The 21,301-nt window shown below is 43.9% G+C and overlaps 1 protein-coding gene across 2 annotated transcripts in view; it reads left to right on the top strand.

Annotated features, from left to right (window-relative positions):
- The window catches only part of MON2 (MON2 homolog, regulator of endosome-to-Golgi trafficking), a 522,785-nt gene that overhangs the window by 344,377 nt on the left and 157,107 nt on the right, over positions 1-21,301 (top strand). For both annotated transcript variants that reach the window (XM_033958262.1, XM_033958263.1), the window contains exon 25: positions 11,618-11,816. In XM_033958262.1, coding sequence (XP_033814153.1) covers positions 11,618-11,816 — 199 coding nt within the window. The remainder of the gene's footprint in view (positions 1-11,617; positions 11,817-21,301) is intronic.

Here is a 21,301-nt window from a genome sequence, read left to right on the forward strand (position 1 = left end):
TATTAAAACTGTAAGATTGATTCACCCTAGTTTTGACCTCTTGGAGATTAATAGCAGTAAATACTAGATAGAGATATTTGATTGTTATTTGTGATATTTTTAAATTCTTAAATGATCCACTTGTGACGGCCCAAATAAAGCTATTAGCAGCAAATAGAGCCTATCCTTACTTTCCATTCTCAGACCTCAGGCTCCTCTCTGCTTCCTCTCTTTTCTGCAAATGTGCATTCACCCACCTATTTAACAGATGTTATTTCTCTTTCCAAAGTGTCTGGCTTAAATATATTTCCCCCGATAAAAAACAAAAACTGTGGATACAGATGTTCTGGAGATAATTTATTAAACACTGATATATAAAACCATGAAAATTCAATTAAAAAAGTACAATGATAAAAAATGCTGTGATAAAAATCCAACCGGACCCTACACGGTCCATGTTTCGGTGAACACGCCTTCCTCAGGGGTCCTAAAAGGAAGAGGTAATAATGAATAATGATAAAGAAAAAGATAAAAAAATGAAAAGATAGAAAGATAAGAAGTGCCTGTGATGCCAATCTGGAGCATGCATATTAGTGTCTATACTCGACTTTTCATTTTTTATCTTTCTCTTTATCATTATTCATTATTACCTCTTCCTTTTAGGACCCCTGAGGAAGGCGTGTTCTCCGAAACACGGACCACGTAGGGTCCGGTTGGATTTTATCACAGTATTTTTTATCATTGTACTTTTTTAATTGAATTTTCATGGTTTTATATGTCAGTATTTAATAAATTATCTCCAGAACATCTGTATCCACAGTTTTTGTTTTTATTGGTGGATTGTTTTCACTGTGGATCATTGGATCTCCCCATTTTTCTTTGTTGTGTATATATATTTCCTCCAGCTTAGAGCAGAAGCAAATCCAGTCAGTCTTCTCTGTCTACATAGCTCACATTGAATAAAAGTAGATTTTGTATGTTATTTTTCTCCAGTGGAAAATCCAGGTAGCTGGCCCATGCCACACATTTTCCTTTTATTCATTTACCCTCCCCTTTACAAAACCACGCAAGAGGTTTTTTTAATGCCGGCTGGTACGCTGAATGTTCTGCACTGCTCCGATGCTCATAGGACTGTATGACCATCGGAGCAGCACAGAACTTTCAGTGTGCCGGTTGACACTAAAAACCTCTTGTGTGATTTTGTAAAAAAGAGGAGGGGGGTTAATTAGAATGGAATCGGATAGAAGTTCCAGAAAGAAAAATGGTTGCCACTTATCTGTTCAAAAGGTTCCATAATTTCATGATTTCATCTACAAATAGTACAATATTTCTTTGCTACTCCTACGTAAAAACACAAGATGCAAAGATCTCTCTAGTGGTCACTGTCATAAAATATATTGGACAGGTTTAAATATCTCAATATGTACACTATGCAAGAAAGGCACGTGAGGGAAGACATGATAGAGGCATGTACATATTTCCAAGAAATAAAAGCACAGAAGATGGGCCTCTCTCAATTGAAAGGAAGCTGTGGAACTAGGGGACATTGAATGAAGGTGAATTGGGGAGGGGGAGGGGGGGAGGTTGTAACCTTAGGAACATAAGAACATAAAAGTTGCCTTACTGCATCTGACCAAATGTCCATATAACTCAGTATCCTGTTTCCAGACGTGGCCAATCCAAGTCACAAGTACTCAGTGGCATAGCGAGGAAGGGAAACACCCATGGTGGTGGCGCTTGGCATCACCAAACTGGGTGCCCCCTACTCTTCCCCATCTCTAGAGTGTGCCTCCCCCCCTACAGACACACACACATACTTCTTGAAATGTTTGCCAGCATGAGCAGCATCTTCCACTTCCTGCTCGCAGCAACCTTGGCTCCCTTCTAATGTCATATCCTGGTTCCGCCAAGGTGGAAGATGCTACTCACACCAGCAAACATTTCAAAAGGTATGCGAGGAAGGGTGAAGAGGAGCAGAGACACCAGCGCCTCCACCAAAGTGGCACCTGGAGCAGTCTGCCCTCCCCTTTACTATGCCACTGCAAGTACCTAGTAGACTCTCAAAAAAAGTAGCAAGATTTTGTTCTACTTAACCACAGGGATAAACAGTGGCTTTCCCCAAGTCTTAATAACACTTCAAAAAGTATAAAGGCAAGAGGACAATCCATGAAGTTACAGGGTAATACTTTTAAAACAAATAAGAGAAGATATTTTTTCACTTAGCGAATAGTTAAGCTCTGGAATTTGTTGCCAGAAATTGTAAAACAGTATATCTGTGTTTACAAAAAAGGTTTGGACAAGTTCCTGTAGGAAAAATCCATGAACTGCTATTAAGTTAGACATGAGGAAAGCCATTCTTTAGGGTCAGTATCATGGAATATTGCTGTAATGAACTATGCATATCATTTTGTTTGTATGTTTGAGGTTAGCAATATTGGAGATATAGGGAGAATCAAAATGGAGGACAGGAAGATTTTTTATACTGGTTCTGCAACCCCTTTAAATCCATACATTCCATAACAAACTCTTTAGTATACGGATTCCTTCCACACTCATCCAAAATCCTCTGAAAAGCCCCCACTTTTGTGTTTAAATTCAGTGCTGCATTGTCCAATGTTAAAACAGTTTGTGTAGGTTTCTTAAACCATTTAAAAAAGACATGTTTACTTTTAATTTCTGTGTCTACATACCTCGGTGTCCAATAATTACCTCTTTAAAGAGTGCTAGATCAGAGTTCAGTTTTCCTACATGTACAATCCACAACGGGCAAACACAACTCAAAGATAAAGTAAACACATGAAGCAGTGCCTATTGCATATTAATGGTGCATTTGAAATAGAAGGAATTCAAAATGTGACGTTCCATTGTATCATATTCTATTTGGTCTTTTGGAATTAGTACAGAAATTCCTGATTTACATGTCTTGTCTACTTTTATATCAAATTTGATTACCAGTATTAGGGATGCATTAAAGAGATTGCAATTTTCCAAAACACTGTTTAACCTTATGATGCACATTATGGAAAATGCAGTACATGATGTTATCCCAGGACAAGCAGGCATATATTCTCACTGATGGGCGATGTCACCACGGAGCCCCAGTATGGACCACTTAAAAAACTTGGAAAGTTCTCGGCTGCCCGCACCGCGCATGCGCGAGTGCCTTCCTGCCCAATGTAGGAGCGCGTTCCCTTAGTTTTCTAGTTTCCGCTGTGATAGTCAGTTGCTTTCCAATCGTGTGCGTCGATATTTTGCTGCCTTCCCGCTCACATGGCTTTATTTTATTCTATTTTCTTCATACTTTGTTCCTTTAATCTTTTCTTTTTTATTTAAAAAAAAATTTTACTTTTTTGCTTTTGCGATCTCGGCCCTGTGGAACCTGTTCCAAGCCTCACCTCACCAACCTAAACCTCAGCAGCCCTTTTGACCAGTTTCATCGGAGCATAGCCAATCTCTGCATTTCTCCTCCATTGCCCCAGCCCATAGGGGGTCGTCTTCTGTTGTTCATCAATCGTTGGGAACTCATTACCACCTATCATTGGGGCCTCACCATCGTTCATCAGGGTTATACTCTTCATTTCCAGACTCTTCCTCCAGAATATCCTCCAAAAGAGTCTGTTTTGGACCCTGCACAGTCCTCCCTTCTTCTGCTAAATGCCATGGAAACAGTTCCTCTCTATCAACAGGGAAGAGGTTTTTACTCCCGTTACTTCTTAGTCCCCAAGAAGACGGGGAGACTCAGACCCATCTTGGATCTCAGAGCTCTAAACAACTTCTTGGTCAGAGAAAAATTCAAGATGTTGTCATTGGCTCTCCTGTATCCTCATCTCAATCTCAACGATTGGCTATGCTCCCTAGACCTCAAAGAAGCCTACACGCATATTCCCATGCATCCGGCCTCTCAGAAGTACCTTCGATTTCAGATAAATCAATATCATTACCAGTACAAGGTGCTTCCTTTTGGTCTGGCATCTTCTCCCAGAGTATTCACAAAATGCCTGATTGTGGTGGCCACCTCTCTGAGTTTACATGGTCTCCAGGCCTTTCCTTACCTGGACGACTGGTTGATCAAGGATATTTCATCTCAGAGGGTGGTTCAAGCAACATCTCAAACCATCTCCTTTCTTCAGCTTCTGGGATTCAAAGTCAACTTCCCCAAATCACATCTCATTCCGACACAGCATCTTCAATTCATTGGGGCGATTCTGGACACCACTCTTATAAGGGCATTTCTTCCACCAAATCGACTTCAGACTCTCATTCGTCTCTGTCAGCAATCGCTTCCTCTTCAGACTATCTCTGCCATACATATGATGGTTCTTCTGGGACACATGGCCTCCATGGCCCATGTCACACCCCTGGCAAGGCTCCATCTGTGAACCCCTCAGTGGTCTCAAGCGACGGATCGTCTCTCGAAGCACATATCCGTTACATCTTCTCTTCTGCAGTCTCTTCGTTGGTGGATGACCACATCCAATCTTTCCAGAGGTCTTCTTTTTCATTTGCCACCTCATCACTAGATTATCACCACCGACGCGTCCCCTTATGCCTGGGGGGCACATATGGACAATCTGCAAACTCAAGGTCTTTGGACTGCCAGAGAGAAGAAATTCCACATCAATTTCCTGGAACTCAGGGCAATGTTTTATGCCCTCAAGGCATTCAACATCTCACCTATCCTCAAGTCCTCCTCCTTTGCACGGACAATCAAGTATCAATATACTACATCAACAAGTAGGGAGGCACGGGTTCTCTCCTGTTGTGTCAGGAGGCTCAAAAGATTTGGTCTTGGGCGACAGCTCGCAATCTGTTCCTGAAAGCTGTATACATTCAAGGCGAGAAGAATTCCCTAGCAGACAACCTCAGCAGAATTCTCCAACCTCACGAATGGACTCTCGACTCTGTAACTCTCCAGTCCATATTTCCTCAATGGGGCACCTCACAGATAGGCTTATTTGCAACTCCTCACAACCACCAGTTGCCCCAATTTTGTTCCAGACTTACTCTCCTCTCCGTTTGGCGGCGGATGCTTTTCTCTTGGATTGGAAAGGTCGGTTTCTATATGCCTTCCCTCCACTTCCTCTCATGTTGAGAACTCTGTTCAAGCTCAAGAGAGAAGCAGCTACCATGATTCTCATTGGCCCAGGCAACATTGAATTTCCCTTCTTCTGCAACTAAGTTCCAGAGAACCCATACTACTTCCAGTGTTTCCTACTCTGCTTACTCAGAATCAGCAATCCCTTCTACATCCCAACCTGCAGGCTCTACGCCTGACAGCTTGGTTTCTCTCGAGCTGAGTTCTACTCAAATGCTCCTCTCTCAGCCTGTTCGTCAAATCATTGGTGCTTCCAGGAAACCAGCCACACAACAATGTTACCAACAGAAGTGGACTCGGTTTTCTTCCAGGTGTTTACTTCATCATCATGATCCCACTTCCTTGGCAGTGGAATTGGTGTTAGTTTACCTTCTTTTTTTGTCTGACTCTGGTCTTAAATCTACATCCATTAGAGTCCATCTCAGTGCTATTAATGCTTATCATGAACCAGTGCAGGGGAAACCTCTTACTGCTCATCCTCTGGTATCCAGATTCATGAAGGGGCTTTTCAATATGAAACCACCTCTCAAGCCTCCATCTGTATTCTGGTACCTTAATATGGTGCTTTCCAGTTTGATGAAGCCTCTGTTTGAACCAATGGCTATAGCTCATCTCAAATTTCTTACCTGGAAAGTGGTCTTCCTTATTGCTCTCACCTCTGCCAGTAGGGTCAATGAGTTACATGCACTGGTTGCAGATCCACCTTTTTACAGTTTTTAATCATGATAAGGTGGTTCTCCGTACTCATCCAAAGTTTCTTCCTAAAGTTGTCTCTGACTTTCACCTCAATCAGTCTATTGTTCTACCAGTATTTTTTTCCTAAGCCTCATTCTCTTCCTGGAGAATGGGCTTTGCATACTTTGGACTGCAAACGAGCTTTGGCTTACTACCTGGATCGCACAAAGCCGCACAGACCTCTCCCCAACTTTTCCTTTCATTTGATCCAAATAAGTTGGGACATCCTGTTTCTAAGAGAACGATTTCCAACTGGTTAGCCGCCTGCATTTCGTTCTGATATGCTCAGACCGGACTGGCACTGGAAAGCCGTTTCAAAGCCCATAAAGTTCGAGCTATGGCAGCTTCTGTTGCTTTCCTCAGATCTACTCCCATTGAGGAAATCTGCAATGCTGCCACCTAGTCCTCAGTTCATACCTTCACTTCTCACTACTGTCTGGAGTCTTTCTCCAGAAGGAATGGGCACTTCGGCCAACCTGTATTACAAAATTTATTTTCCTAATGGCCAACTTTCCCACCATCCCATTCTGTTAGCTTGGAGGTCACCCATCAGTGAGAATATATGCCTGGGATAAAGCACAGTTACTTACCGTAACAAGTGTTATCCAGGGACAGCAGGCAGATATTCTCACAACCCTCCCACCTCCCTGGGTTGGCTTCTTAGCTGGCTTAACTTAACTAAGGGACCGCATGCCTACGTCGGGCGGGAAGGCACTTGTGAATGCGTGGTGCGGGCAACCGAGAATTTTCCAAGTTCTTAAAGTGGTCCATACCGGGGCTCCGTGGTGATGTCACCCATCAGTGAGAATATCTGCCTGCTGTCCCTGGATAACACCTGTTATGGTAAGTAACTGTGCTCTATAGATCATATTAATGAAGAAGTGCAGTTATCTTGGTGGGAATCCATTTTTGCATATTCTCCCATAGCGCAAAGTTTTCTAAACACACTGAGACATCCAGTGATATTGTTGTGTATCATGCAAATAGTGGTTGGTGTTATTCTTCTTATCATGCTGATTGTAATAAAGTGTTGGTCAGTGAAACTGGAAAAACAGATCAATAGGATGCAAGTACAGATAGACATAATTAAGATGTGAAAAGGAGGTTCATTACAGAAGATATGAATTGAAACTTAAGAAAATGTACCTTGTTGGAGGCTTCTAACAAAGCATAACTATATACTCATCATAGTTATAAGAAGATAAGGAATAATGTAGAAATGAATAATAGTATATCAGAGTGGTAGAATATTTGGACATGTTTTATTAGAATTGGTGGAAATAGTAGAACAGCATTTATAAATGCACATATGTGTATAGGTACATACATGTATATTCACGTATATGCATTATAGTCTGTAGCAGTGGTTCTCAACCCTGTCCTGGAGGACTATCAGCCAATTAGGTTTTCAGGATAGCCCTAATGAATATGCAAGAGAGAGATTTGCATATAATGGAGGTGACAGGCATACAAATCTGCCCCATGCATATTCATTTGGGCTATCCTGAAAATCTGACTGGCTGGTGGTCCTCCAGGACAGGGTTGGGAACCACTGTTCTGTAGGATTAGTTAGACATATAGTTATTTGGAAATACATTAGTTCCTTGATAGCAGTGCTACTTCAGTACTAATGTATCTAGAGGGGGATATTTAAAAAAGGATCGAGAGGAGTGCCAGGCAACTACAGACCTGTGAGTCTCACGTCTGTCCCTGGAAAGATGGTTGAGGCGCTGATCAAAGATAGCATAGTCCGGCACCTACACACACACGATCTGATGAGAGCCAGTCAACATGGGGTCAGGAAAGGGAAATCATGTTTGACGAACCTACTTCAATTTTTTGAGAAAGTGAACAGACAAATTGATAGTGGAGAACCGGTGGATATTATATACTTGGCTTTCAGAAAGCGTTCGACAAGGTTCCACATGTAAGACTTCTCAGGAAATTACAAGGCCATGGAATAGAGGGAGATATATTAAGATGGATAGGCAAATGGCTAGAGAACAGAAAACAGAGAGTGGGCATAAATGGGAAGTTCTCAGAATGGGAAAAAGTGACTAGCAGTGTACCCCAGGGCGTAGTACTTGGACCCATCTTATTCAATATTTTCATAAATGACCTGGAAGAAGGAACATCCAGTGAAATCATCAAGTTTGCAGACGACACAAAGCTATGCTGGGCAATCAGATCGCAGAAGGACAGCGAGGAACTCCAAAGCGGCTTGAATCAATTGGAGAAGTGGGCAGATAAATGGCAGATGAATTTTAATGTGAAAAAATGCAAAGTGATCCATTTAGGCAGAAAAAATAAAGATCACAAGTATAGTATGTCAGGTGTAACTCTGGGAAAGTCCGAACAGGAAAAGGACCTGGGTGTACTGATAGATAGGACCCTGAAACTGTTGGCGCAATGTGCGGCGGCGGTGAAGAAAGCAAATAGAATGCTAGGCATGATAAAGAAGAGAATTACGAGTAGATCAGAGAAAGTTATAATACCGCTCTTCAGAGCCATGGTCAGACCGCACCTGGAATACTGCGTCCAGCATTGGTCTCCATACCTAAAAAAGGATATAACTGCTAGAGAGGGTGCAGAGACGAGCAATGAAGCTAGTGAAAGGTTTGGAGAACCTGGACTATGAGGAACGACTTAGGAGACTGGGGTTGTTCTCCCTTGAGAAGAGGAGACTGCGAGGGGATCTGATCGAGACTTTCAAAATACTGAAAGGATTCGACAAAATGGAGCAGGGAAAGCAGTTATTTACAATGTCCAATGTGACACGGACAAGAGGACATAGACCGAAGCTGAGGGGGGACAGGTCCACGACGAATATCAGCAGCGAGTGGTGGATACCTGGAATGCTCTCCCGTAGGAAGTAATTGCAGAATCCACCATTCTAGGATTTAAGGGTAAATTAGATGCACATCTCCTTAAGAGTGGCATAGAGTGATATGGGTAAGGGTAAATTAGATGCACATCTCCCTTGAGAAGCATACAGTGATATGGGGATTAAAACTATGCCAGGGTACACCTGGCGGGGCCTCCGCGTGTGCGGATCACCGGACTTGATGGACCCAGGGTCTGATCCGGAGATGGCAATTCTTATGTTTAGGGTTAGCAAGATAGGAGATATAGAGAGAATCAAACTGGATGACAGGAAGATTTCTTTTCTTTGCTCTTTCTCTCTAAAATGGCAGATCCTGCTTTCATAATGAGGCATGTCAGACCAGCAAGGCTTTTGCTAACTGGCTGATGATAATTGGCAATTGATCATGGGTTTGGATTGGAATATGGTGGCACGCAGAGTAACCAGTGGGCTGAAGCAAGAAATAAACAGGATTAGCTGAGTCATGTCTCATCCCCAGAGTCTGGGTTGAGGTGACCCAGAATTGTGAAGTGATCTGAGGTAAAGGGAGTTGACATGATATTGAATGCAACCAATTGCAGGTAGCTCTGGAAAGGAGTAACCCACGCTGGCTGGTGGTGATTGGTTGGCATTGTATGTTCTGTATTCCACCCTCTGTGGGGTTGTGCAAGGAAGGATATGTGCCCTGAAGACATGTCTGCACGAAATTTTCGGACTTTCCACCATTACATGGCCTAAAATTTATGCATAAAAGGCTATTGAGGGAAGAAGGGAGGGTTGCTCGATAGGCCTGATCCAGATTAGGACCCCTTCTAATGCTGCAGGATCCTAAACTGTTTACAAAGAAAGACTTGAGTAATGTATGGGTTTCTTTTGATTTGATGTAAGAATTTAGTTGCATTTATAGGAAGAAACTGATTTACTTAGGGATTAGATATCCATAGGATTAAGAGGTAGTTTTCTTAGAAGAGGTTTACTGTCATCCAAGCTGTGATTTACTTGTAAAGCCTCCAGTAATGCATATTTTTGGTGTGTAAATAATTTTCCTTTGTAATTATCAAATTAATTCTTTCAATAAGCCAGCTTGATTATTTAATCTCATTTCTGATCTCTGCTGTCATATTTGGGTGAGTTTCCGATATTTACTTTGCAATAACTTGACCTCAGATAAAAGACACATATACAGTACATTTTGAGATATAGAATTGCCAAGGCGGGGAGTGCATTCAATTACCTGTTGGGACACTCAGAGGAGATTCAGAACGCTGCCCTGTGCCCCTGCAGCAGCACTTGATCTTGGAGGAAGACGGACCCCTGACGTCATCGGGTCCGTCTTCCCTGCTCGTGATTTTTGCCTTAAATTGAAATGCTGCCTGCAGAGTCTTTGGGAGTGCATTCAGTTACCTGTTGGGACACTCAGAGAAGATTCAGAACGCTGCCCTGTGCCCCTGCAGCAGCACTTGATCTTGGAGGAAAATCGGGCAGGCATCGAGCAAGACCACTTGATTTTTCAGGTGTAGTAGAAGATCAACCACTAGCGGTAGAAAAACAAGATATTACCCTTAAGGATTTATGGTTAGGTATATCTAGAGTTGAAGGGTTTCTCAGAGAGTCATTGAAACAATCTGTGAGTTATTCACATTCAATATCTCAAAAGTTTGAGAATGTGGATTCCAATTTAAGTATTTTGGAAAAAAGAATAACTATGGTTGAAACTCAAAGTAATACATTGCAAGCTGTCTCAGTATCTGCGGTTAAGGATTCTACGATGTTACATTCTAAAATAGAAATGTTGAAAAACATGCATAGAGCGAGGAATCTACGCTTAGTTAATTTCCCAGTGACTTATTTACTTTCCTCCGAAATTCTGTTAAGGAAATATTTTAAGGAAATACTGAGATTACCCAATTCAGAGAATTTCCCAATTAATAATTGTTATTATATTCCACAAAAGAAAATACAATCCGACCAGGAAGTGGATCACCTGGTAGCAAGTGAAATAAACCTGACAGAGTTTTGGAAGATACTCAGGATGTTATTCAGAGTAGGTCCACTATGGTATTAACTTGCATGAGTGAGATAGATAAAATGTTAATTATGAAACTTTACTTCAAAAATAGGTTGACAAAATTTTGTGGAGATTTAGACAGAATTTTTCCTGATGTTTCAAGAGCTACGCAATTAAGAAGGAAAGAATTTTTGAAATTAAGAGTAAGAGTCTTAGCTCTTGAGGCATCGTTTTATTTAAAATTTCCATGCAAATGTCTTGTTAAATTACAAGACATTGAATATATATTTTGGGATCCAATTCAATTGCAACAATTCTTAATATCTCGAGAACAGAAATTACTTTCTTTTTAATGTTTATTAATGACTCATTACTGAGAATATAGGTGGATTTAAGATTCCCAAATAGTAGGGAATGGTTAAGATTATTTTGGAATCAAAACCATTTCTGAGTTTTCCTTTATTTTTGTTAATTGGATATTGAAATGCCTCTCCTGTATTGTGGGCTTGAAAAGGAATGTTTGTGTTTCTATATGATTGTAAAAACTTGGTATCTTTGATATTGTAAACTTTAAAATTTATAAATATATAAAAAAAAAAATAATTGCCAAGGCAAAGTGATTCTATTATCACAACATTGCTACTTTTTTGATTCTACCAGATACATGTGACCTGGATTGGCCACTGTTGGAAGCAGGATACTGGGCTAAGTAGACCATCGGTATGACCCAGTATGGCAAATCCTTATGTTCTTTAGATATTGTATGTGAATTGAGTCTATTTTAGTCCACTGTGATGGATAGTAACTAGTTTGAATCTGAATATGTGATCAGTTTGTTCTTTTTACTTCCCACTAATTCTCACTTTCATTATAGTGCAGTTGTATTAATTTAATATGGACAGAAATGATTCTGATGTTTTCTACCTGGATGTGGTAGGTTCTATTTCATCTGCTGGATCAAGTTCGAGAATCTTCCACCACAGCTGACAAAGAGAAGATTGAGTCTGGAGGCGGCAATATTCTCATCCACCATTCCAGGGACACAGCAGAGAAGCAATGGGCTGAGACATGGGTATTAACTTTGGCTGGAGTAGCAAGAATTTTCAATACCCGCAAATATTTACTGCAATCTCTAGGTACTATTTAATCGTGCAGTATGTATAGAAAGTACAACTGTATATTTATCATGTAATCTGCAATAATCAGTAGTTCAGAAGCAGTTAAATTCAGCTTTAGATTACCACCTCTTGTAGATTGCCACTGATGCCAGATAACAAGATTTAATCAATTTCTTTGTTGATAATAGGATTGACTCAGGCACACAGGTGGGTGATGTCTTTCAGGGGAAGATTCTCAAAACTTCATGGTAAAATCCAATGGGCTGCTACCAAGGTCACTATTGTAACGATTTCAAAAAGGCGAGTCATTCTCAAAAGACCCTGCATGCAAATAAGGTACGCAGATGTTCATGTAGGCTCACTAAATTTATTTGAGATGAGATGCTGGTGGTAGCAATCAGCATATGCACAGAATATACCTGCATATAAAAAAAAAAACCAAATCGAAAATTGTGGCAGGAGAGAGACCCACTCTCTCCTGCCACGCTCATACAATCCCACGACTGTACCCCCCACCATCACAGTGGGAGGGTTAACCACTCCTTCTCACCATCGGCCAACTCTCCCCCCCCACACACACTGACCCACCCTCCCACTCTTCCCTAAATTATTCAGGAAGTTCAGCCGGAGGGACATCTACCCCACTCCAGCTGGCAGGCCTGCCTCTTACAAAATGAAATGCACAGGGGAGGGGCCTAAAGCTCTGATTGGCCCAAGTTGCTTAAAGCCCCTCCTATGGGCAGGGCCTTAGGCATTTGGGCCAATCAGTGCTTTAGGCCCCTCGCCGGATGCACCGGAAGTTACATCGAGGAGGGACTTGTCAGCAGAAGAAAAGCCTCGGAAAAGGCCTTTGAAGATTTTTCATCATCGGCACGGCTGGATCCTTCAGGTAAAACTCCCATCATGTAGAAAAATCTTCAGAGGCTTGTTCTGAGGCCTTCCTTCTTCCGACAAGCCCCTCCTTGACGGAACAGGCCTCTGAAGATTTTTTAGCATGGTTTGACTGGCTCGTTTGGATAAGGTAGGCACAAGGGGAGCTGGGGTGGAGATGCTGACCCATGGGGAGAGGGTTATTGCCGCTATTGCTGACCCTGGTGCAATTTTTTTTTTTTGCCACAAGAATAAGACCTTTTACTACTCCTGCGGGATGGTAGAAGGCCTTTTTCCAGTTCCCACCATAAACCAGCTGTATTTTTCCCATTTCCGTGGACTAACCATGGTTTGCTGTGGTTTTGCGCAGGAACCCTTCTCCATGTCATTCTCTACTGGAGACTACAGCTCAGACGACTACACCACTTATTAGTCAGTAAGACAAAAATGAGAAAGGGAGTTGCCATTGTGGCCAACAAAAGAATCACAAGGTGCATAGAGAGCCCCCAGTACACCAATGATAGGATCATGTCCATCCGCATCAGAGGGAAACCTCTGAATGTGTCCACCATCCAAGTCCATGCACCAACAGCAAACACATCAGAGCAGGACTCTATGCCCAGGTCCAAAGTGCACTCGATAGAACTCCAAGAAAGGGCATCATCTACATTATGGGTGACTTCAATGCCAAAGTTGGAGAAGGAGAGAATGCAGAAGTGGTTGCTTGACATGGCCTAGGGGAGAGGAATGAAGCTGGGAACTGCCTTGTGCAGTTCTGCCAAAAGAACAAGCTTAGAATAACCAACACCTTCACCCAGCCAAAGCTGTACCTCTACACCTGGTCATCCACAAATGGGCAACATCACAACCAAATTGACTACAACATCTGCCATCAAAAATAGAAGGGATCAATTGTTACTGCAGAAACACTACCAGGCACAGCCCATGGTTCTGATCACCAACACCTTGTAGCCAAAGTCAGTGTCAGACTATGCAAAATCAAGCATCCAGACATGCAGAGGATGTTTGATGTCAGATCCCAGTACAGTATGCAATCGAAATGAGTAAGAGGTTCAACCTTCTCAGGCAGGAAGGAGGGGGGGCCCAGACAAATTGTGGGCAGAGATCAAAAGAATCATCACTGAAACTGCTCAAAAGCACTTATCATACAAGAAGCCAGTACGTGGTAGAAACTGGTTAACTGCAACCACCCTCCAAATCGCCAATAAGAGGAGAGGTAAAGGCTAAGAGCAGGTTGAATGAGGCAAGGCAACTCATTGCTGACTTCCAAAGAGCAGCCAGGAAAGAAAAGAGCAACTTCCTGAATAATCGATGCATGAACCTCGAAGAAGCATATAAGAAAGGCCACCCAGGGAATTATTTGCCCTGGTGAAACAAGTCAAAAAGCTTTTCTCAGCACGCCAATCAACCATCAAAGACTGTGATGGAAATGAAATTAGCGACCCACAGGACATCAAGTAGAAATATGGAAAGAATACACAGAGGAATTATACATCAGCACCAGCCCTGACTACCCTGAAGAGCTTTGGAGTCAAGAGGAAGCAGAACCAGACCTATTAGAAAATGAAGTGGATTGGGTGCTGAAGCAGCTGCCAAACAACAAAGCACCTGGCATTGATGGAGTCCCTGCAGAGCTGCTCTAACTAGTCCCAAGAGCCACACTGACAGCACTATGCCAGAAGATCTGGAGGACCTGCACATGGCCAAAGGACTAGAGAAGATAAGTTTTTATCCCACTGCTGAAAAAAGGTGATGCCAGGGACTGTACCAACTATAGAACAATCACCCTGATCCCCACACCAGCAAGGTGCTTCTAAAGATCATCAAAAGCCACTTGGGCAACATCCTTGATCAAGAACTTGCTGATGCCCAAGCTGCATTCTGTAAAGGTAAAGGGACCCATGATCACATCACAAACGAGGTGGATCATAGAAAAGATGAGGGAGTACCAGAAGAAGCTCTTCCTGTCTTCATTGATTATACCAAAGCTTTTGATTGTGTTGAGCATGGCAAGCTTTGGAACGCACTGAGTGAAGTAGGAGTGCCAGCGAACCTGATCAGGTTAATCAGATTGCTCTACTGCAATCAAGAAGCTACAGTACGAACAAATGGTTCAAAATCAAAAAAGGGTACAAGACAAGGATTCATCCTCTCATTTTTATCTCAACCTCTATGCAGAAGAAATCATGAGGAAGCTGGACTTAGATGATTCAAGTGTTAGGATGAAAATAGGCGGAAGAACCATCAGCAGTCTGAGATATGCAGATGATACTACCCTGCTGAAAGAGAGTGAAAAAGACTTCAACAAGTTGATCCTGAAGCTGAAAGAAGAAAGCAAGAAGATGAGACTTTACCTGAAGATCAAGAAGATCAAAATCATGATTGCCACCACTTAAAGTCCACTTAAAGATCAACAATGAAGAAATAGAAGTGGTTGTCAGCTTCATTTTTGGGGGGTCCTTCATTGATCACAGTGGCAGTTTGACATCAGAGATCAAACTTCGATTAGCACTGGGGCGTGCAGCTGTGGTGAGCATGGACCAAATATGGAAGTGCAAGGACATCTCAGTTACCATCAAACAAAGATTAATCACTGCCATTGTGTTCCCAATCATGACATATAGCTGTGAGACATGGATGCTCTTGAAAGCAGCTAGAAGAAGAATCAATGCCTTCGAGCTGTGGTGCTGGAGAATACTTCTGTGAATCCTATGGACAGCTAGGAGAATCACCAACAAAGATGTTCTTGATCATATAAACCCAAAGTTGTCCCTGGAAGGCAAGATTACCAGACAGAAACTGACCTATTTTGAACATGTGATGAGTGCGAATTCACTAGAAAAGGAGGTGCTATTTGGAATGATCAGTAGTAAAAGGAAGTAGGGGGAGACCAAAGGCCCATTGGCTGGATGCCATCAAGAATGGCATGGGAATGAACATTAAGCAATTGAAAGAAGCCGTGGGAAAACAGGGAAGCATGGTAAGGACTGGCCTACAGAGTATCCAAGGGTCAATTACGACTGAATGGAAAGTAGTAGTAGTTTAAATGCGATATTTCAAGAACTTATAAACCATTACCAGAAGGACTGCAAGCACTGTCCCTTTGAGCCCAGACGAATCAGCTTATTGGGCTCCAAGACCATTACAAAGATAAGCAGAGGGTCTTAAAATTGAAGACAGAATCTTCTGCAGAAAGATCAGCTTACTGGAACCTGGCAAAATCCAACAGGGCCAGAGGGAAAGTTGGCTTTAGGTAGGGAATAGATTCTGCAGAACTGCTTGCCCAAAATAACTCTTTCTTCTGGAGTTGTGTTTTAAACAGTAATGAGAGGTAAATGTATGCATTGAGGACCCAGGTAGCTGCTTTGCAGATGTCTTCAATAGATATATAGCAAAAATAAGCTATTGAGGTAGCCATAGTCTGTAATTGTGGGCTGTTACACAGCCTTGCAGCATCAGCCCAGCCTGAATATATGTGAAGGAGATACAGTCCGCTAGCCAAGTGAAGATGGTTCTCTTGGAGGCAGCTATGCTGAGGGTGAAAAACCAGAGTTGAGAGAACTTTTCTATGAGGTTTAGTCCAGACCAGGTAGTATGCTACAGCAGAGGCGGCTCAAGGCAATCTGCTGCCTGAGATGAGGGATGAGTTGGCACCACTAAGAGAAACCAGAAAGATGGTGTGTGGGATTTCTTCAAGACAATCCTCCAATGCAAAATAAATCCCACTAAAGGGTACTCAATGAGATAGTGGAAATCAATAGTCTCAAAAACCTTCTTGAATAAGTATTTGTTAATCCAAGGATATTTTAATCCAGTACTGGTGGTTTTATTTTATAGCCTCTTCACCCCCTTTGCCCTCTCCTATCCACACTGGTCCTGTGGTGTAAACAAAATAAACAAACAAAAAATACTTTTCCTCTCTCTATTAAATCCTAGCTCACGTTTACGGTCCAACACCAGCTCTGGAAGGATACACATTTCAAATCTGACATATTGTAATCACAAAACAGAAAATAAAATTATTTTTCCTACCTTTTGTTGTCTGGTCATTTTTCCAATCGTGTTGGTCCCATGTTGGTCTGGTTGTCTTCTGATCAGGCTCTCCTTCTTTCTTCTTTCTCCATGCTAACCATCCATCTCTGTCCTCCCCTTCTGTTTCCCTTTCCTTCCCCGGAGGTCTGGCATCTTTCCTTTTTTTCATTTCCATCCTCCCGCAACTGCAGCGATGGACCCCACCATCCACAGATCCACCATCTCTCCTTTTCTCATCTACCCTTTCATCCAGCATCTCTCTTCTGTGTCCCTGTTCCTATGCTCCCTCCATGCCCAGCATCTTATCTCTCCCCATATCCAGCTTCTTCTTTCTCTCTTCCTTACCTCCTGTATCCCCTTCCCCAGGTACAGGCTTTCTCCTACTATCGCTCCTGCCATCCTGCACCTTGCCCACCTACTTTAGAACAGTATCTGTCCCTCTTGTACCCTTCCCCTTGTGGTCTTGCATTTCTCTCTCCCTCCATTAGTCCAGCACCTCTCCTCTGCTTTCCTCCCCCTCTTTTTGGTCTCTATCTTCCCTTCACCCCAGGTCTGACATCTTCCCCTCCCCTCTCTTACTCCTTCCTCCTCCTCCTCCCTCTGTACAGGCCTGCCTCCCTGCAGGCCTGCTCCCCACCACAAAGACCTGTTCCCCACCATGAAGATCTGTTCCCCCCACGAAGGCCTGCTCCCCCCAGGAAGGCACTTTCTCCCTTCCTCCACGCGTGAAGGCCTGCTCCCTCCACCGCGAAGGCACATTTTCTCCTCCTCCCTACCGCAAAGGCCTGCTCCCCCCCTGCCGCAAACGAACGTCTGCTCCCCCGCCGCAAAGGCACATTTTCTCCTCCCCCCCGCCGCGAACGAACGCCTGCTCCATCCGCAGCCTGCACCTTCCCCGCTTTTACCTCCTTACCACTAATAGGGCATCTTGCAGGCTCGCTGGTGTTATAGCGATCCCTGCAGCTGCCCGTGGTCCTCAACGGCATGTTCTCTCTGCTGCGATCCTGCCCCTGACATCAGAGCAGGGGCAGGACATAGCAGGAAGAACGTGCCGATGAGGACCACGGGCAGCTGCAGGGATCGCTATAACACTGGCGAGCCTGCAAGCTGCCCTATTAGCAGTAAGGAGGTAAGAGCGGGGAAGCTGGGGGAGGTAAGAGCGGTAAGCCAAGAGCGGGCAAGCTGGGGGAGGCCTTTCTGACCGACACTCCCCCCCCTCAAGCAGGAACAACAGCAGATGGCCAGCAAGAGGCAGCGCTGCAGTTTCTGTTTTAGGAAGGCACAGGGGAAGGGTCGGCCATTGAATCGGGAGGCCGATATTTTTTTATTTTTATTTTTAATTGAATCGATTCGAATCGTGAATCGGGCAGCACTAGTACAGAGTACTGATAAGCCTGATGGGAACCCGTTTCGCCACTTAATGTGGCTTTTTCAAGGGTTCCCATGACACTTTATTTTAACGTCCTGCCTCATTTAGGGCTGGGGTGGGTGGTGCAGGCCTTCAAGGGGGGAACAGGCCTTTAAAGGGGGGAGCAGGCCTTCAAAGGGGGGACAGGCCAGGGATGGTGGCATAGGTCTTCAAGGGGGACAGGTAGGCCTTCGGGGGGGGCAGTCCTTCAGTGGGTGGGACAGGCCTTGGGGGGGTGCAGGCCTTTAAAGAGTAAACAGGCCTTTAAGGGGTGATGCAGACCTTTAAGGGAGGGGACAGGCCAGGGATGGTGGCATAGGCCTTCAGGGGGAACAGGCAGGCCTTCAAGGGGGGGGACATGCTTTCAGGGATGGGGGTACAGGCCTTCAAGGTGGAGGTGCAGGCCTTCAGGGGGGACAGACCTTCAGGGGAGGGGGGCCCTGGTGTAGAGGTACACGGAGGGAAGAAAGGGGGGTTCAAAGAGATGTGCATGCGCCAGACTTTGGGGGGGAAGAAATTATGGGTCTAAAAATAGAGGAGAGGGAGAGATGATGGGCAATGAGATTTAGGGAGGGAAGGAACAGAAAGGGAGAGAAGTTGGACACAAGGGATGGTGTGGAGGGGGGATAGAGATACTGGATAGGAGGGTAGTTGGGAAAAGAAAAGGAGAGATGGTGGACCCTGGGGTGGTGGGGAAGGAGGGAGAGATGCTGGATGAAAGGGTAGTTAAGAAAAGGTGGATTTGTGGATGGAGATGAAAAAAAAGAAAGATGCCAGACCTCCGGAGGAGGGAAGGGAAACAGAAGGGGAGGACAGAGATGGAAGATGGATGGTTAGCAGGGAGAAAGAAGAAAGAAGGAGACCCTGTTAAGCAAGTTATCAGAAAATAACCAGAGCCTGGGACCAAGATTTGAATAATGACCAGACAACAAAAGGTAGAAAAACTAATTTAATTTCCATTTTGTGATTACAATATGTCAGATTTGAAACGTGTATCCTTCCAGAGCTGGTGTTAGACCGCAAACGTGGGCTAGGAATTAAGAGAGAGAGGAAAAGTGTTTTTTGTTTGTTTATTTTGTTTACACCACAGCACCAGTGTGGTTAGGAGAAGGCAAAGGGGGTGAAGAGGCTATAAAATAAACCCATCAGGATGTTTGAAAAAAACACCCAATTGGGCAGGAAAATCGAATCGAAAAACCAATTCAGTAGGCTGAATCGAATCGAAATTGTTTTTCCTGAATCAGGCAGCACTAGCACATGGCCATTAATTGGGAAAATTAGCAATTTTTTGGTTGTGGTAAAAATAGCCTCAGCATGTGAAAAAGGCCACTTTAATAACGCAGCTTAGTAAAAGGACTCCTTCGCTATGAACATTGAAAGAACTTGTCTTATTCATAATATAATCAAGGAGTTGTTTAGGCTAAAAACACGATAGCATGCCAGTCACTTTATTTACAAACTAGCTGATGCCCCGGCGTTGCACGGGTATTTAATTATAGCAATAACACTGTAAATGGATTCAAATAAAGTTACTTTATAGTGGTGAATGAAATTATTTTTTTACAGCTTTATAAAAAGTACAATATTCAAATTATAAAGTGAAATATTTGACAAAATGAATACAATACAACTAACACAAAACTTGATTATAAACAACATTTTTAGTTTCACCTCCAGGAGCAAGAACATATACATTCTTGGGTGAACCCACCCTTGAGCAAGCAACATAGAGTTGTCCATGGGAAAAACAGGGGGATCTTAAATCCACTCCACAGTATGTAATAGTCTGTCCTTGTGATTTGTTGATTGTGATAGAGAATGCAAGTCTCACTGGAATTTGCAATCTCTTAAACTGAAAAGGAAGATCTGTTGGAATAAGTGGTATCCGCGGGATAAATACGGTTTCACCTTGTCCCTTTCCGGTTAAGATAGTCGCTTCAATTACATTGGCCAGTAACCTCTTTACACAAAGCCTTGTGCCATTGCAAAGTTTTGGTGGGTCAAGGTTGCTAAGTAAAATAACTGGAGATCCCACAGCTTTTTACATTTTTTCCATTGACTTGAATGGGTGAAATCAGATTTTCTGTTTGTAGCTCCGTCCACGTGTGCAGGTGGGCCGCGAGACCCCCAGAACATATCACCCCAGGTAGTGAGGGATCTGCATACCAAGTTTCGTTCAAATCGGTCCCACAGCTTTTTACATATTTTCCATTGACGTGAATGGGTGAAATCAGATTTTCTGTTTGTAGCTCCGCCCATGTGTGCAGGTGGGCCGCGAGACCCCCAGAACATATCACCCCAGGTAGTGAGGGATCTGCATACCAAGTTTCGTTCAAATCGGTCCCACAGCTTTTTACATTTTTTCCATTGACTTGAATGAGTGAAATCTGATTTTCTGTTTGTAGCTCCGCCTACGTGTGCAGGTGGGCCGCGAGACCCCCAGAACATATCACCCCAGGTAGTGAGGGATCTGCATACCAAGTTTCGTTCAAATCGGTCCCACAGGGGGGTTACCTGTGAGAGGTGCAGTGTTTCCAGAGGTGTTCCTGAGCCCCGGACGACAGCAGCACTCTGACTACATCGTGAGTGGCTGACTTCGGGTCCCGAATCTCGGCGGGCACCCGCGGAGACAACAGCCCTGACGTCAGCCGGGTCCTGCACTAGCAAGTGAAAAGGACGCCGCTACTGCCTGTCTGTGGGGGTTACCTGTGAGAGGTGCAGCGTTTCCAGAGGTGTTCCTGAGCCCCGGACGACAGCAGCACTCTGACTACATCGTGAGTGGCTGACTTCGGGTCCCGAATCTCGGCGGGCACCCGCGGAGACAACAGCCCTGACGTCAGCCGGGTCCTGCACTAGCAAGTGAAAAGGACGCCGCTACTGCCTGTCTGTGGGGGTTACCTGTGAGAGGTGCAGCGTTTCCAGAGGTGTTCCTGAGCCCCGGACGACAGCAGCACTCTGACTACATCGTGAGTGGCTGACTTCGGGTCCCGAATCTCGGCGGGCACCCGCGGAGACAACAGCCCTGACGTCAGCCGGGTCCTGCACTAGCAAGTGAAAAGGACGCCGCTACTGCCTGTCTGTGGGGGTTACCTGTGAGAGGTGCAGCGTTTCCAGAGGTGTTCCTGAGCCCCGGACGACAGCAGCACTCTGACTACATCGTGAGTGGCTGTCT

Source organism: Geotrypetes seraphini, chromosome 9 (genome assembly GCF_902459505.1).
Source record: "Geotrypetes seraphini chromosome 9, aGeoSer1.1, whole genome shotgun sequence".
Lineage (NCBI taxonomy): Eukaryota > Metazoa > Chordata > Amphibia > Gymnophiona > Dermophiidae > Geotrypetes > Geotrypetes seraphini.